This window comes from Cyprinodon tularosa, unplaced genomic scaffold (genome assembly GCF_016077235.1).
Source record: "Cyprinodon tularosa strain WSP-4 unplaced genomic scaffold, ASM1607723v1 ctg505, whole genome shotgun sequence".
NCBI lineage: Eukaryota > Metazoa > Chordata > Actinopteri > Cyprinodontiformes > Cyprinodontidae > Cyprinodon > Cyprinodon tularosa.
In genome coordinates this window covers 599,784-619,223 of record NW_024039236.1, presented here as the reverse complement: position 1 = coordinate 619,223, position 19,440 = coordinate 599,784, and the positions used below count along the sequence as shown (strand labels likewise).

The 19,440-nt window shown below is 41.0% G+C and overlaps 1 protein-coding gene across 4 annotated transcripts in view; it reads right to left on the bottom strand.

Moving 5' to 3' along the window:
- The window catches only part of LOC119795242 (attractin-like protein 1), a 437,403-nt gene that overhangs the window by 258,239 nt on the left and 159,724 nt on the right, over positions 1-19,440 (bottom strand). For all 4 annotated transcript variants that reach the window (XM_038303135.1, XM_038303136.1, XM_038303137.1 and 1 more), the window contains one exon: positions 1,416-1,509. In XM_038303135.1, the coding sequence (XP_038159063.1) occupies positions 1,416-1,509 (94 nt within the window). The remainder of the gene's footprint in view (positions 1-1,415; positions 1,510-19,440) is intronic.

Genomic DNA, 19,440 nt, shown 5'->3' with positions numbered 1-19,440 from the left:
TAACAGGTTGGCAAGAAGGGATTGTATCGTTTGTATTTATTTTATCATTTTGGTTTGGGAAATAATGTATTTATTTATTTATAACATTATTTAAAATATATAAATGGATATGTTTTGTTTTAGCAGAAGATATTTTTCATGGTTGCCCTATGCCATCTAAGCATGCATTGCTAATACATCACATTACAAATTACACACACACACACCAGCATTCTAAACACTTACTGAGGACCTTCCATTGCCTTCCATTCCATTTGGTAGTAAAATATGAAAAATATGTTCTGACTCAGCTGCGAGTGGAAGCACACACCCACACACTGCCTTTCCCTGCTTTGTAACCTCGCCAGCTAGATTTATCGATGCAGCACTTCTCAGTCTGTCTCTGCTGCGCGTTTGTCTGCCAAGCCATTTAGAATATTGTGGTGCTGCAGCGGTCAAGTCTGGTGCAGAGGATCACACACACACCCATTCCAGTCTTACTATATGTAACGAGAACAATGTATTGATTTTCCATCATGTTCAACCATTTCTATGGCCTTACTCTGACAATAACTAAGAACCCGTAACCCATGCATTCCGAAAACTAACCTTGACCCTAAACTCAGTTCAGAACTTAGTCCTTAACATAGCAGTTGTAGAAAGGGGCAAACAAGGACCACAGCCCTTTTGGAACTGGCCCCATCCCTCATCATGGCCCCTGTTATGGCCCCATGCTGAAAGCATACACTGCAAAGATTGAAAAATAAGTTAATTTTCTTGAACTAGTATACAGTATTTTCCCTTAACTTGATCAGGAAGGTCAGACAATTTAGCAATTGAATACAATGTTTTATATTTAAAATAAGAAAAAAAGCAACTTCATTATCTTATTTCACATAGGCAGAAATATTCTTTTTTACCTGCACATTCTAAAAAGGAAAATATACTTATCTCAAAAAATGTTTCCTTTTTCAGATCAGTAACAGAAGGTAATGCACTGCAAAAAGTGTCCATCTAACTAAGCCTTACAATCTTAGATTCTGCCAAAAAAAGTCATTCTGAACTTGTTTGGAGAATATATCATGATTTCAGGGACAAAAATCATTTATCTTACTGCAATGGCCTCTCTCTGGTAAATTTGTTCTGGAACCGACGGTCCTAAAATCTAACTGTGACTGCAGAAGGACTGTGTTGAGTATAAACGGTCCTCACTCTGATGCCAAAACAGGAACACACACCCAAACACATTTTTATGAAACTTTGAATATTTGTGTAAACAAAACCTAACCTCAAAATAAATTTAAAAGGAAGTTATTTTGGTCGTTTGCAGCAAACATTGCAGCCAGCTCCAACACACCAACACCTGCTGATCACGGTGATGACTCAGAGTCTGGGAGGTGTTTAATCATAGTGAGGTGGCGTGTTGGTGCACTTACAGCTGACACTGGTCTCCCTTGACGCCCTTGGTAGTGCAGAAGCATTTTCCAGAGCTGACATGGCACAAATTGGCATGGCTGTTACACTTGCAGGCTGCAAAGCAAAAACAAAGAATAAAAAACAGCACATGAGTTTGGTGGAAATATTCAAACTGAAATTGACTATTTTTGAGAGTCCTTTATTTTTCTTTAAATCAACTTAATAAAAATACTGCAGAACTGCTCCCCAAGAGAAGCTCTAATCCTGAGCTACTATGATGGAGCTTGCCCTGAATCCAGCACTGAGACGCGCATTCTGAGTATAAACACAATAATCCTTCAACCGTGTGGTTAATAAAGCTCCTGGTTTGGGAATGAATGCAGATGACTGGAGGAGAAGGGGGGACGTGAGTGGAGGAGTGTTGGTGGGAAAGGGTTGAGAAAGGAAGAATGGAGTCAGATTAGATGAGGTGCTAAAGAAAGGACAGCTGAAATAAATGAAAAAGGATGAATTACTCATCATTTTCAGTGCAGCTAAAAGTGTCATTCGACTGAGTCATTTCCACTTTTTGCCAACGAGCAAAGTGTGATTAATCTGATTCCTCCTATTTCTCATCAGTGAATGACATCCACTTCCTGCTGATTCCATCTAAACAGCTCTCAGTGATTTCATAAATGCGATAGCTTTCAAAGCCAGGACTGTGTGGTTCAGCTACGTCTACATTCTTATGAATAAATAGTCATGGGTCAAAGATTTTCAGTGACGACAAACTTCTCACACTTTCCAGTTTCAGCTTTTGGCTTAAATTTGGTTTGTAAAGATTTATTTTTTCCAAATCAATTCAATGCATGTTCACTTATATAAAGAGCTCATTCAGCCGTATGCTGCATTCACACCAAGTGTGTTTAAGTGTCAAAAAGCTATCCAACATCTGAACTTAGATGCTTTTGCATTTTGAAGTCAGACGCTCAGTTTCCCTTGACATTGCTCCACACCCTGTTGCATACTGGCAGGTGACAGTGCTGGAAATAGGGCACTGATACCATTTAGACAGCCAAAAGTTCATTCATCTATTGTCACCCATTCAAGGTAGGTAATAAAAAGTTCTACAGGATTCACTTTGTATTAGTCTATTTCCTGCTTCACAAAGGTAGGCAGCAGCTTGACAAAGCAGTTTTTCATATATACACACAAACACATGAATTTCAAGCCAATACTGCACAGCCAGGTATCGGTATCGACCAATACTGCACAGCCAGGTATCGGTATCGGCCAATACTGCACAGCCAGGTATCGGTATCGGCCAATACCGCACAGCCAGGTATCGGTATCGGCCAATACCGCAAAGCCAGGTATCGGTATCGACCAATACTGCACAGCCAGGTATCGGTATCTGCCAATACTGCACAGCCAGGTATCGGTATTGACCAATACTGCACAGCCAGGTATCGGTATCTGCCAATACTGCACAGCCAGGTATCGGTATCGGCCAATACTGCACAGCCAGGTATCGGTATCAGCCAATACCGCACAGCCGGGTATCGGTATCGACCAATACTGCACAGCCAGGTATCAGTATCAGCCAATACCGCACAGCCGGGTATCGGTATCGACCAATACAGCACAGCCAGGTATCGGTATCTGCCAATACTGCACAGCCAGGTATCGGTATCTGCCAATACTGCACAGCCAGGTATCGGTATCTGCCAATACTGCACAGCCAGGTATCGGTATCGACCAATACTGCACAGCCAGGTATCAGTATCAGCCAATACCGCACAGCCGGGTATCGGTATCGACCAATACAGCACAGCCAGGTATCGGTATCTGCCAATACTGCACAGCCAGGTATCGGTATCTGCCAATACTGCACAGCCAGGTATCGGTATCTGCCAATACTGCACAGCCAGGTATCGGTATCGACCAATACTGCACAGCCAGGTATCAGTATCAGCCAATACCGCACAGCCGGGTATCGGTATCGACCAATACAGCACAGCCAGGTATCGGTATCTGCCAATACTGCACAGCCAGGTATCAGTATCTGCCAATACTGCACAGCCAGGTATCGGTATCGACCAATACTGCACAGCCAGGTATCAGTATCAGCCAATACCGCACAGCCAGGTATCGGTATCGACCAATACAGCACAGCCAGGTATCGGTATCTGCCAATACTGCACAGCCAGGTATCGGTATCTGCCAATACTGCACAGCCAGGTATCGGTATCGGCCAATACTGCACAGCCAGGTATCGGTATCGACCAATACTGCACAGCCAGATATCGGTATCGGCCAATACTGCACAGCCAGGTATCGGTATCGGCCAATACTGCACAGCCAGGTATCGGTATCAGCCAATACCGCACAGCCGGGTATCGGTATCGACCAATAGTGCACAGCCAGGTATCGGTATCTGCCAATACTGCACAGCCAGGTATCGGTATCTGCCAATACTGCACAGCCAGGTATCGGTATCGGCCAATACTGCACAGCCAGGTATTGGTATCGGCCAATACCGCACAGCCAGGTATCGGTATGGGCCAATACTGCACAGCCAGGTATCAGGGCCAAAAATGGCATCGGCACAACAGAAAGCTTTCACTTAGTGAAAGCTTTCTGAAACTGACCAGGCTGTTTAGGATTTTCTGCTGCCATTTGTAGCATCTGACGGTGAATACAAAACGTTTCTTTAGGTCTGGGTATTGGGCCATAAACCCCGATATTAATTTTGGACGTTGGGGGCCATTGTCCATGCTGATATTAACCATGATCTTTGATGTAGGAGGATGTAGTTTTACTCTGCTGTTGGACTCTCCTCTCCATCTTTCCTCTCTCCAAGACACTTTGCACTACACTCCTATAGAGATACATGTCATTCTGCCCCTCCACAGAGCTTAGGGACAAAGCAGCTGCTTCATGCTTTTCTCTCTCTGAGGATGCATTTTTGTGGCGATCACTGAGACTGGGAGCGGCCATTTTTGCCCAAATATAGTAACCCCTCCCTCCTGCCATTTTCCAGCAGTGACGTCACGGTGCGGTAAGCCTAGCGCCATTCTCCCCGCTTTACAAGCAAAATCAATGGGAACTACTAGACACATCTGCAATCACATGTAATGCTCATGTGCATGGCAGTTGGATGTTGGAAAAAAAAGACTTATTTCACCTTTCCCATTCCTGATCCTCCACGGACGGGTTCATCGTTGGATTGCCAACTTCTGGCCAGAGAAAAAACCCGTAAAATGTGGCCAACATTTGGAAGAAGAATGTTTTCAAGATGACTTGGATAATAGCGCGTTGTGACAAACACCAGATACAGCACTGGGGCTTGATCAACAGCCGATACCGCACCGTGACATCACAAACCAGTAGGTGGCAGTAGTGTTCTTTGACAAACATGGATGCCTCCAGTAAAGCACATTGAAATGAAAATTACTCTGAATTAAAAACATTTATCATTTATTGAACAATATGGAATAATTTCATAGTTAAAGTCCTTTCAGAAGTTTGAATTCTGAATATGAGCGGACTTCTCCTTTAAGACAGAGATTTTGTGCAGTGACGTGTTGAAAAACAGCAAAATGTCTGCTTGTACGCTTGTTGTGTGCGCCGCGCCGCCAGGGAGAACAGATCCGGTTTTCGTCCCTTTTGTCCCTAGTGGTCTGGAGCACTTCTGGAGATAGTTTGCATTTCTTTATATTTAAACCTGGAGCAGTTCAAGACATTTTTCTTTGATTGTGTTTTTTGTGGTCTTATTTCCATGTTTGCTTGTCTCATTCATGAGTTTGCAATCCTATTTATGCATTTTCAGCGTTTTTACAATTCTTGGGCACAGTAATAATGGCAACAATCATACAGAAAGAGTAGGCCGTTTAATTTTCACAAACTGTAAAGGAAAGGAAACAAAACTTTCTACCCATTAAGATAAAACATAGCTATTATTTTCCAAGCCTCTCTTGTTTAGTAAGTGCTTTGTAACCTTTCTTTAATAAAAAAGTTATCAGATGTTTTCTGTAATTCCACATTTCTGCAGCATGCAGTTCTGTTTCCAAACCCGCAGCTCCTCCCATCAATTAGAAATGCTGCACTTATAATATTTAGTCAGTAGTCTTAGAGCCTTCCTCTGTTTTTTATCATATAATTACTTTTGATCATAAGGAAACTAAAAAACAAAGCTTTTCTTTATCTAGAAGACCCTCATATTGATGCAGGATGTGAAACAGGCTGAGGCTAGATTGACATTCCCAGGGAACAGAGACATAAGATCAAACATAAGCACAACATTTCTGCTTGGCAAATAGCTGCTGTTTTAAGGGATTTTCTAAGCTTACTACGCTTTATTTTCACAGAAACCATTTCCTCCATCCGTACACTTTTTTTGGCACTGGCGGTGTCACTTTTATGAGGCATGTTTCTCCCAACTGTGTCCTTTTGTTGTCAGCCTTCTAAATCTATATTGCATGAACTACAAGGTGACCCGAAGCAGCTCTAATAAACCTGTAATTTATTTTCTATCTGAATCATAAAAGGCTTTCATCTGCCTTTTTACTTAGTTTAGCTGCGGATCGTTCTAATATGAAGATGCTGGTCCTCCTTTTACACCAATATTTCAGCAATTTTTGTTTTTGGAATAACACCAACTTTTCTACCACCACTTTTCTACCTTATTTTCTTCCCATTTCCTCACTTCAAATTTTCACATAAAAAAATAAAGATTGTTTTTTTGCTCTTCTTGTTCCGATAATCAGCCGTTCTTCCCGCACAGAAGTGGGCAGACGGATGCTGGTTGTTTTCTTCTCATCCTCTGTCCACTTCCTTCAGTTTACCTTGACCTGAGCGAACCACTGTTTATTATGAGGCTTGTCTCTGCGCCAGTTGGAAAGAATAATAGCTAAGCAAGATAGTCAATATAGCTGGAGTGGGAAAGAAGCTTTGAGTGTGCGGATGTGATCACACCTATAAGCACAGTGTAACACAAGGTTACAGGGAACATTCTTGCTTGTCTCTGTCTGTAGTGGCTCCATTCAGGGCTGATTTAGGGTTGAATTATAGGCCTGCGTGAATCACTGACTTGCATCATGTTCTGCTTTTATGTGAGTACACAATTAAAAAGATTATATTGACACAAAATCTTCTTTTCTAGTAAAAGCAGAAAGAAAGAAAGCAATTTAGAGCATTTGTTTTAACCTTGATGTATCTGATTACCATTTCAAGCCAATAGATTTTTTTGTAAAACAAAAAAAAAAAAAGTATGTAAAGGTTACAAAAATGTACGATCAGGGCGGCTGCTGCTGTAATCCAGAGGATGCACCGGTCTGTTGTGGTGAAGAGAGAGCAAAAAGGCAAAGCTTTCGATTTAGCATCGGTCTACGTTCCCACGCCACCAATAGTCATGAAATCTGGTTCATGACCAAGAGAACGAGATCCCAGATAAAGATGCTGTAATTAGTTTTTTCTCCATGGTGGATGGGCACTCCCTTAGAGATAGGGTGGGGAGCTCGGAGTAGAGCGGCTTCCTCCTACATTAGGAGGAGTGAGCTGAGGTCGCCGGGCATCGTTTTCGGGTTGTCCTCTAGACGCCTTCCTCTGGATGTATTCTAGGCACATCCCACAGGAAGGAGACGCAGGGGACAACCCAGGACACGTTAAAGCCGCGGTTCTCAAAGTGTGTGGCGCGACCCACTGGTGGGGAATTGAGACGTGACAGGTGGGGCGCGCCAAGTTCCGGTGTGTGTGTGTGTGTGTGTGTGTGTGTGACTATAACGTGTGAGAGCAAACTGTCCTTATAGCTGTATGTTGCCGCTTTTTAGACTAATCAAACCCACAAAGTAATCATTACTAGCCTACATGCAGTCTAATTAAAAGAACATTAGATATGAGAAAAATTTCACCTGGAACTGAAGTGCCAAAATGATGATTGACGTGACGTCGGCATATTATTTGTAACGGAATAAACTTTCGCGCCCCAGTGTTGCCAACTCAGCAACTTTGTCGCCATATTTCAGACCCCTCCAGCGACTCTTTTTCAAAAAAGCGACTAGCGACAAATCTAGCGACTTTTGGAGAACATACTCCGTCAGCGCTCCGCCCCGCTGCGCTCCAGACCGCCTGCACAAAGCAAAGCCTACAGCCGCCGCTGTGGCTCCGTCCCCTCCTCTCTGAGTTCCTTGGAGATCCTAGAGGGCATGCGCCAGATAAACCAGGGTTTCCGCGGATCATTAAAAATAATTACAATTCATAATTCTTTTTTTAGTCAAGCCCTTAATTGGCACTAAAATTAATTAAATATGTTTATCGTTGCATTTATGATTCTTTAATAAAAATGCTTCTAAAAACTATTTCGTCAGATATATTATATCGCTATTAATTTGCGTGGAACTGTTTATAAAGCCGTATGTTCGGAAAGGAAGCTCGAGGCGGAGAAAAAGCTAGAGAATATATATACGTATATATATGTGTGTGTGTGTGTTTTTACATACATACAGGAGTCATGGAACTGTGCTTACAGCTCCATATTTCATGTACACTAATAACTTGTGTACATGGTTCTTGTTAATGGCATTAAAATCATTTCAAATAGCATTAAAATAGCATTAAATTAGAGTCACTCATTCCTGTATGAACCCTGTGAGCGCTTAATTTAGTATGACATATTAAAAAAATCCCACCATCATCCAGCATATGTTCAGTTTCTGCCCAAATATATATATATATATATATTTTTTTTTTTTTTTGTAGATTTTTGTAACAGAGATAAGGATAATTCAAAACTGCTTTTTTTTAAATGAACTTGTTCTCTACAACTCAGCATCTCTTTTCATTCAGAAGTTTCTTTTGAATGGATTTGATTAAACTTTAAGTCCCTCGGTATAAAATAAATATTTTAATGGAGATGAGAAATCTGCTTCCTGGTTGGTGAATAACCAATAGTTTGGATCCAATCATTTAAATAAACGGTGTTAGTTTTTTTTATTTTTTAGATATTTATAAGAATTGTGCTATAATTTCTAGTCACCGATCTGTTGCTACTATATTTTAATTTGACGAACCGGTATTTGTCAAGGTTCTTTTTCCTGTTTGGTGCGATTGCAATTGCGGATCTTGACCTGGCCGGACCGGAGCGGAGCAAAAAATAGCTCGGCTCCGTAATTTGTCGGTGACGGACGGAGAAGACGTACGTGGACGGAGACGTGCGGAGGAGTAGCGGTGGATGTGGAACAGCTCTCATTGATTTCCATGAAAGACAAGCGCTCCGCACGACGTACGTCAGCGGGGCGGAGCGGAGCGGAGCGCTGACGGAGTATGTGGAATCTGGGGGTTACGGGAAAGCACGTATCGTTCCTTTTCTTGTCCTGCTGCCGTGGGGCGCCTCCTCCCTCCCAACCCCGTTCTCCCCCGCTATCGCAGGAGTCGCTCTCAGCGCTGCAATGTTTACCCTCAGCGTCCAGACTGCAAATAAAGCGCACATGCGCCGGGATTGGCGGCGCAGGTTGATCATAAATAACTGAATTTGAAATATTTTATCTTAAATAAATAACGGCGTTTGATTCACACAGCCACATGTTCATGTTTCTAGTTTGGAGTGGAGAGGGAGTATCCACTCATCGGGCAGAGAGCTGTGTGCATTCTTCTTCCCTTTGCCACATCATATCTCTGTGAGATGGGCTTTTCAGCTGCTGCTTCACTGAAAACAAAGCATGACTTGAGAGTGGCAGTATCAAGCCTGCAACCCCGTTTTGAGAAACTGTGCAATGCAAAACAGGCTCATTGCAGCCACTAATGCAGGGATAAATAGACCTGTATTGCCTGTTGGATTTCACTTATTTTCTTTTAACAGATTGCAGAGTGGAACTTTAATTTTTTCTATCTTTGAGCTTGATACAAATTTTGACACAGCTGCATTTTTATTTTCTTTATTTTTGAGCTTGCTGTTATTTGACGTAGATAGTTTGTATTTAGATACTACTTGTTACTTCAATAAAATTGGAACATTTTAAGATTGTTTCATATTTCATTAGCATTGTGTTGGGGCGATGGGGACAGGCGGGGCTTGAAAATTCCCCCTTGTCCAAAGTGGGGAATGACAGAAAAAGTTTGAGAACCACTGCGTTAAAGGGACTTTGTCTCTCAGTTGCTTGTGAGCGCCTCAGGCTCCCCCGAGGAGAGCTGGACGCTGTAGGTCCAGTCAGAGGGAAGTCTCTTTTGAGATCGTTACCCCGGCAACCCAGTTGGGGAAAAACACCTATTTCAGCTCTTATAGTTTTATAGTAATGTGGATCTTTTTGGACAGGCTTGCTCAAGTCCTGTCCTCAATAGCTACTACTCTGCGAGGTTTTGATGAAATCCATTTTTAACACACCTGGATTAAATGAGTTCGAGCTCGTTATCCGGCCTCTGCTGGACTAAATGAGGGGATTGATCCTAAAGGCTACATTCACACCGCAGGCCTTGATGCTCAATTCCCCTTTTTTTGTGAAATCCGATATTTTTTTGCGTTGCCGTTCATATTTCCAAATATATGCGACTTGTATGTGATCTCCTGTGTGCAGTCATACAACGCAAGTGTCCTGCATGTGCAGTAGAGGATGTAATGACGTCACAGGCCAGCATGCTCTGTGTTTACGGAAGTAAACATGGATGGTAGTGACGGAGCGCATCTAGCAATCTTTTCCAACCATAAAAACACAATCTTTTCAAGATGGTTCAACATAAATACTGCTCTCGGCATCATCATCATTTGCCATGGTTGTTGTTTTTCTTGCTGCTTCTGCGTAGCCAGATGCAGAATAGTGACCTTTGTCTGGTATTCATGGCATTCAGGTCGGATGAATGCGACCTGGCCGTTTAGACTCAGGTCACATATGAAAAGATCGGATTCAGGACCACATAGCCAAGTGGCCTGGGTCGCATTGGAAAAAATCAGATCTGTGATGTCCAGACAGCCATGAAAAGATCAGATCCAGGTCGCATATGGGCCAAGAAATCAGATTTGGGTCACTTCAGGCTGCAGTGTGAACGTAGCCTTAGGTTCAGGTGTGTTAGAGAACAGATGCATCTAACAGTTAGAGGATGGTAGCTCTTCAGGAATGAACTTGATCAACCCTGTTTTAAGCTAAATTGATAAGTACTTTTGCTCATTGTGTTAAGTAGCAAAGTGATTGATTTAAATTGCTATAGTTTGTTTCAGTTTAATTCAATTTCAATTTAGTTTATTTAAATGGCGCCAATTCACAAAACATCTCATCTCAAGTCACTTTACAGAGACAATTCAACCAGAACAATTATCTCTTCATATCACCCAAACTCAAACAATGGATTTTGTCAGCTGGTTTCTCAATGCAATTGATCAAATTCTCTCAACTGGATAACAGGGATAAGGGGACCTGTCCTGTCTCTATGGGATACACTATGGACTCATAAAAGGCCTGGAGGATGGTGTGTTTTACAATGGAGGATACAGTGGAGGATATTGAAGAGGAATGGATTTTAGGTGTTATGATACTCAGACTTCTCCTGTTTGGATTTGGAGGATACCTGATGTATCTACAATTACAGAGGATGTTGGCAGCAATTTGGGCATTGATCAGGCTGCCAGCAGCGGTTGGCGACCTCACAAAGGCTGTGAACAAGCAGGACCGGGAGATGAGGCCTATGCTGGATGTGAGTGAACTCAAGATGGCTGCGGTGGTTGAACTCAAAGGTAAGATTGGATAATATCTTGGATGTGCACGCTCACTCCAAGGCAGAAAAGCCCAACAAATTTGGAATATTAGAGCGGCTACGTAGAGCCACCAAGAAAAAGTGTTATTCTGGATTCGGCCTCCCCCCTTTATCAAAGCCTCCTCTGGATGTTATGGCAAAAGGGCTAAGAAGAATCGATTGATTGATTGATTGATTGATTGATTGATTGATTGATTGATTGATTGATTGATTGATTGATTGATTGAACTAGCTAGAGACTTCAGGTTTTGGCGTCTATTGACACTAATATGCTTTCTGTGAATACCTTGTTTAATTTACAGAAATATTTATGTTATATTATAAAGGTTATTATAAACAGGATAGACTTTGTTGTAAAAACACAAATCAATAAATATTTTTTTTTTCAGATTAACTTAAAAACTATTATTCTGCTTTTTCTTTGCAAGGTTTTCAACTTGTTGATGCATCTGCTGTTTCATATAATGTCTGTAACAAATGAACAGAGTTGTGTCCGTATTTATTTATAAGGTGGGGCAATGGTCATGGGCTTGACTATGCTCTGCCTTTCCTGGGCTAAACCTAATGACAAGACAATTATTGCAAATGAAAGGATATACTTAACTAATACACAGAGCTTAAATAATCTCTACAGACTGTATTTTATTGCAAAATGTCAAAATTCAAATCTAAAAGATGGAAACTGGCACCAAAAACAAGATGAAATCATTGTCCTAGATACCTTCTATGAATATACAGTACATGATGAACCATGACCTGTAAAAGACAGCATAACTCCTTATGATGAAACTTTATTTATAAAGCTGATAAAACACAAACATTACAGAAGTGAATCACTTCCTGACCTCTTGAACATGAAAACAGTGGAATCCAAACAAATCTCTGAGCAGTAAACAAAGTTCTGCTTCCAGGAGAAAGCAGCTCCCTGCTCAGCACGCTCCGATGAGCTCTGAAGCTTTTGCTGCATCTCATTTTCCCTTGCAAACTACAACTGCTAAAAATTCGAATTTGGGATAAACATATCCGAATCAAGACCAGCAACAGAAGGGTATCGCAAACTTTAAAAAGCAGACATTTTTTGGTAGTTTATTTCTTTATTACTTAAAGTGAAGTACAGTAAACTAAAGCTCAGTAATATTTTATTTCAGCACTGGTGGAGGAAGCAGCTTGTCAAGATCACCAAGTAAACTTGGGAGGAGCTGCTAAACTCAACAGCTCAGGTTATTGAGGTTAGATTAATCAGGTTATTCTACAAGTCGTACACAAATCTAAAAATCTAGATTTTATGGAAAACTGTTTGCCATCCTTTATTTAACCCTAAGCCTGCATGTAGAAAACTGTGCATAGCAGAAAAAACAACGCTGCACATTGACCCAAACACAGCAGCCCCACTGTAAAGCATGGTGATGGCGTTATAATCTTTTCTTAAACAGTGACAATGAAAGTGATCAGTTGACAGGAGGATGTCACTTACTGGTGCTCTAAGAGATGAGTTCCTCTGCTGTTTTAGGGTGTATTCACACATACAACTTTAAACCGAGCATTGTTTTTTTCCCATCTTGCTGTAGACCGTTTGTCCAGTAATCCATTCAAACTAATATACCAATAAACCAAATGACTGCAACCCGAGAAATGAAAAGATGCAACTTTTTTTTTCTTTTTTGTGTGCCTTGTCATGAAATTTCAGGCATAAAGCTACCGTACTAGTATATATCATAACAGAATCTTAACTAGGTGACTGACTTCATCCAGCATCAAATGTGAAAGGTAACATTGCTGTGATAGTCACCTCTGACCTGCACTCAGACCCCAAAGCTGCAAAGGAAATGTTATGTTGCTCCTGAAGGCTGCATGGCCTCAGGCGGGCAGAAACAAGGTACTGCATCAGAGCTGCTGTACATCCAGAACAGAGTTAGGTCCTAAGTGCCTTCTTAATTCTGACAAACTCTGCTCTTCCAGCTGTGCTTGTGTAGATATGCATCTTTGTGGCAGATCATCCTCTGCCAAGCATGAAAAATGATTTTGTCTAACTATCATGGTTTTATTTTTTCCAGCTCATATGAGGTGATGCTAAACCTTCTTTAAGTTTTACCAAACAGAATCCCTAAATTATATCCAAAGCAAATATTTTATTGCATTCTGTTTTAGATAAAGATCCAGATGAAAAGGTCCATAGATCTTTGAATATTTCTTTCTCATAGTTCTTGTTTCTATATGATGTAAATTTCTCCTTGTATTGTCTTTTTCTTTGTTTGCTTTAAATATCTCAATATTTTAGTTTGCATATTCATTCAATTTAGGTCTGGGTTACCATGGCATTATATGACAAATTTGTAGGTAGTTGGACCCCTGAGCAGTGGTTATGAAGGGGCAAATTTATGAAAGCAAAAATTGCCAAAGCAGAAAGAAAAATTTTTTTGTTATTTGCATATTTGGAGCAATGAAGATTGTGTATCTGGGTATTGGGATCTCTGTTCCCATGCATAGAGATGTCTTTGGCATGCACTCACTTAACATAGACATACATAATCCTACAGTAACATTATATTTACAGTTGATTTATTAAAAATGCTTTTCAGTAAAAGTCAACAGCAATAACTCCAATAACAAACGATAATTTTATTCAAAATGTATTTGTTAAAAATGCTTAACAATTCCTGTAATGAATGAAAAGCACAATGAAAGAAATAATGTCTCATCTAAACATCCCTCACTTAACAATAAAAGTTAACAATAACTCTCAACTCCCAATAACAGATGATACTCAGCCTCAGCAATGAAGGAAATAATGTCTGTTCTGTAGGCTATTGGAAAAAATAAATGAACAAATGAGCTAATTAACAAAAAATACCTCTTGTGTAGCAAAAATTTTTCAAAATGTACCAAAAACCAACAAACATATCAATAGACTATCTTTACTTTTGGTGTCCAGGTGGCTTTTCAGATTCCTTGCACCTCCATTGGACACCGAGACATATGTGCCTCCTTTGCACACTGTGCACAAGGCCTCCCATTTGTCTCGACCCGGTCTGAAAGCAGGGAAACTCTTTTGTAAATCGTCGTTGAACATACATTTGCGCTTTTGCATGTTGTTGCCGTACTGACAGCCACACTATCTATATTCTGATTAAGAACAGGGCTGCCCGCACTGACGCGGCTCAGGGATTACGTCACACGCAGCGTCGTGCGCAGTGCCCTAGTGCCTGTAAATTTAATGGTCCAATTAAGGTAATTTTAAAAATTCAGGACATTTCCTGACTTTCTAAAAAAAAACGTTTGGTCACCCTAGGGTATACCCTCCCAGGTGAGGTTGTAAAGACCTCCCCTACTTTATGGGGACAGACCTCATGGGTTTACCTCATTATTCAGAGAGTTAACTGTTTTTTTGCCAAATCGGATGTGTTTTACTTTGCCACTAATCTGACTGATAACATCACTCCATTGTCACAATCATGACCCAAGCTCAAGTATTCCTTTTGCTGCAGACGTTATGCAACCCTAATGCAGCAAATACTGAAGCAGATCTGGTGTGCTTCTGCCTTTATGTATTGGCCCTTCTTTCAAAGCAAGATATATATGATTATCTCCATGCTGTATTGTTGGCATTTTTTTGTGAACTAGCATAGTAAACTGTACTTTTGATGCATGGTAGACAGAAACTAATTTCATAAACTCATAGAAAAGAATGGTAATAAAAATAAAACAGAGATAAAGATTTCGAACACAGCTGACCATTAGGAGATGAACCTGTGTTGATGACAGTAACATGTAAAATCTGTCAACAGCCTCACTATATTATAATAACTTCCACCAATGTCTCCCCCAGCTTGCCTAAATACAACTCAGAATATACTGAGACAAGGACGTAATAGACACATAAGAAAGATGGTATAGAAAAGATGTTATAGATCCAGCAAAAAATAATAAAAAAAAATAATATATATATATTAGGGGTGGAACGGTTCACAAAATCCACAGTTCGGTTCGATTCACGGTTTCGTGGTCACGGTTTTCGGTTCGGTTCGGTTCGATACATGTTAAATTAATGAAAAAAATCCCCCAAAAAATAATGGATTGTAATTATTTTAAATGATCCGCGGAAACCCTGGATCATTTCCGCATGTTTTGCTGCTTTGAATTTAATCATCTGGCGCATGCTCTCTACCATCTCCAAGGGACTCAGAGCAGAGCGGACGAAGCCACAGTGGGGGCTGTAGGCTTTGCTTTGTGCAGGTGGTCTGGAGCGCAGCAGGGCGGAGCGCTGATGGAGTATGTGGGATTTCGGGGTTAGCATGACATGTTGGTCATGTTGCTGTTAGCATAAACAAAACGAGTTGCACAATGCTTGCACACTGTTGCACTTTTATCCACAGCATTCTTTGCGCCGTCATCGTAGGTCACTCTAAATGCAAAGCGGTCCCATACAGCAGACCTATAAAGTGCTGCTGGCGCGTCTTCCAACTCATGTTCTTTCCCACTCGCCCTACCCACACAATTCTCCACAACAACTGACTTTTTTCCCCTGCTACACCTAGCTAAGCTGCTTCGCTTCTTCTTCTTCTTGTTTACTACTGGTGGTTGGCTTTGGTCGCAGTACCGCCACCTTCTGCTCTGGAGTGTAATCGCTTCGCCTATGAGAAAAAGGAGCAGCGCATGAACCGAACGAAACACACACGAATTGAACCGAGACAGTCGAACCGAACAGTTCGGACGGTTTTCATAAATCGTCGCATCCCTAATATATATATATATATATATAAATATATATATATATATATATATATATATATATATATATATATATATATATATATATATATATATATATATATATATATATATATACATATATATATATATATATATACATATATATATATATATATATAGTGCTCCTCCTTTAAGCAGCTGAACATATGTGCATATGACAACCTTCCACTTTTTTTTATTTTATTTTAGTAACTAAATATAAAATTATGTTAACATTCATTAAATAACAGCATTCAAGCATAAGGTCAAGTTCAGATGGGTGTTCCTGCTCACATTTGCAGATTAATCAGGGTTGACAGAACAATGAAATGTCTGTTTTTTTTCACACGTTTTAACAGGAAAAACTTCAATTTTCAGGTCATGACTTCTTAAACAAAATCTGTTTATTGTTTTGGGGGGTTTTGTGTGTGAATTTATTGTATAATAACAAGTCATCAAAGTACAAATCTTACCTCTGTGTGTAATTGGCTAGTATTCTAAATCCAGCAGCGCAATTATTGAGAGATCTGATATTAGGAGGTCATACAGAGTTGAAGGTAATATCTTTTGATGAATTGGCCAAAAATCTAGTCCTATACTACCGTATTTTCACGACCATAAGGCGCACCGTACTAAAAGGCGCACTCTCAGTTATGTGTCCCATTTCTGTATTTAACACACACATAAGGCGCACCGGACTATAGGGCGCGTTTTTTATATACAGGTACATGTCCTCTACTACCTTTAAATACCTCTACTGCGTATTTAAAAATACAGCGGGGGCAAAACTGAGTATGACTGTGCTTTATTCATGTATTTATTACAAAGTATTAATCAAACATGGGTGCTGGCCGTGAGACAGACACATCGCAGATGACACAGCGCTGTGGTCACTCCTAAATTAACTTAAAATCCTGAAACCTGCCGACGGAATATGTTCGCTTTTATTACCGGTATCCTGGTGCCTGCAGTTAAAATTATTTAGATGAAAAACACCTGCCAGCAGCCGCGGTGAACGAAAGGATTTCTCCTGTCGGCGCACCGCTGGTATGTGGGGGTCTGAGCGCCTCCGACAGAAATAACTACTTTATTCCCACTGATCACAGCAAATATAGCTGCAAGATTTAGATTATTTAGATGAAAAAACACCTGCCAGCCACCGCGCTGAAGAGGAGGAGACCCGGCCCACAGGCTGCTGTTGAATTAAGTTTTCAGGTAGAAAAATAGAGCGGAAGCAAACTTGAGTACGATTGTGCTTTATTCATGTATTTATTACAAAGTATTAATCAAACCCATCAAAGTCATCATCCTCTGTTATCCTCAGCATTCCTCTGAATAAAACAGCTGCGCTAAATCAGACATGCCAGTTTCCCCTTCTTCGCTGTCAGTCACTTTCCGTGCAGCGCACCTCCTCAGAAATAATGCCGGCTTTTGCGAAAGCTTGAACAACAGAGCCAGCAGACACAGTCCATCTACAATCCATCCACAAACGGTGGCGTAACTTGCCCGGCGCTGCCTTCCACTTATCCTGAAACTGTGGTCTCAGTCTGTCATCCATCGCTCCCACGCCGCTCGCAGCCTTACTTCGAACGGCCGCTCCACACCGATGTCGAGCGGTTGAAGCTCCTTTGTCAGACCCCCGGGATAACGGCGAGCACAGCGTTCATTTGATTCACCTTTTTTTTCACATCGGCTGTGAGATGGGCACGCAGCGATGGTGATGCGTGGAAAAAAGCACCTGGTCTCCTCACATACACCTGTCTCAGCCACGCATCCACCCAGCCTTTCCATTTGCGTTAATATCATATGTCATCAGAGCGCTGTGTCAGTCTCGCTGGCAGCTCCCAGATCAGCTTCTCTGATTGGTTGATGCGGCGCGTCCAGCAGCAAAACTTCAATTTTTCCATCTGAGCAGCAGCAGCGCGTTGGCGGTGCGTCAGATGCTTAAACGCTCCCGACGTGCTGCACCAAAACGCGCTGCAGGACCTTTTGCTGCACCTATATGCGCGTCAACCATTGACTTTGCATGATAACTCGCTGCTTCTGCTGCACCTGCTGGGTCTGGTTCACACCGATGTTGAGCGGTTGAACAGCGAGCACAGCATTCATTTGTTTCCCCATGTTTTTCACATCAGCTGTGAGATGGGAAGGCATGGAGTTACATATTAACAGCGATGGTGAGGGGTGGAAAAAAAACACCTGGTCTCCTTACATTCAGCCACTCTTTCATCATCTCCTCAATGAGGTGGTCTCAAAAGTCGCAGTTACAACACACATAGGGCGCACCGCACCATAGGGCGCACCGCACATTTTGAGGGAAAAAAAAGACGTTTAAGTGCGCCTTATAGTCGTGAAAATACGGTATACTAGTGTTTGTTCTGAATATTTTTGTTCTGTCCCATTTAACCAAAAAATAAAATTACTTTTGTGACTCAACATACAATATACAGATATGGATGTTGTCAACTTTCAACAATGAACTTAGTTTGAGTGTAAACATCAGATGGTCACAGAGGAACAAGCATCATGCAACCCGGCTGCTATTATTTCATAAATAAGGTGAGATTAAGCGTTTCGTGAATTTGCGATATACAAATTAACAGCCATAAACTATGAAAAATGGTAATGAAAACACGACACCATAAAATATTGAGATCTGTAAAAAGTCTTTGAGGGTCTGTAAAAATAAAAACAGCTCTATTATTCAGAGAGTTTCCATTAATTGGAGATACTCTAAGCATTCATCAAGCCAAGATCGCATACAATACATATGCATGGTGTAGCATGGAAGTTTAAAATCTACATATTGGTTCATTCTTGCAGAAACTGACAAACAACTACGGTATATTGACTATTTGCATTTTTAAGATTTCAGAATCATAGTCATCTTCTGTTTATCCAGAGCCGGTTCACAGATACCTCCTCTGCATTGCTGAACTGGCCAGACCACGTAGTCTGTCCATCTTCTTCCTTTAATGTTGTGTGTTTTTTATACCAGCTGCATTTTTTTGGCATGGTCACAGAACCTAGTGCATCATATTACAGCCTCTATCTTCAGCATGCTACAGTATTAAAGGAATTGAGACATTTTAGAGCAATCCCCTCATAGCATCTCTAAAAAGGGCAGAGTGTGGGTGTATTATTCTTAAGATGTTTAAGAATAATACACTCACTTTTCTGTCACCATACCACAGTAATAAATGGTCATCCAAAGGGGGAGGGATGTGGTTTTAGCTTATTTTCCAAGCTATGTCTGGGAACTAACTCCAAAGAAGTTATCAAGCATTGTCATCATGGTTCATGGGCCAAACAAAAAGCCTATTTATAAATAGGAGAGTCCAATTTGAACTAGGTTAGGGTAGAGGACGGGCCTCAGAGTGCTGAAAAACATCAGCTCTGCAACTACAGATTGCTCCAGTACGAGTCAACAGAATTGACAATGAATGTAAAAAAAATATTCAGAAAAAAGAGAAGCAAAGTCCAGTTTCCTCCATCTTAAGCCTGCTTTGTGGCTGCCAGGAACAACTTTTTTTTCTTAGGTTTTACCTTGACTGACTGACAGTGGTCTCTGTAGTG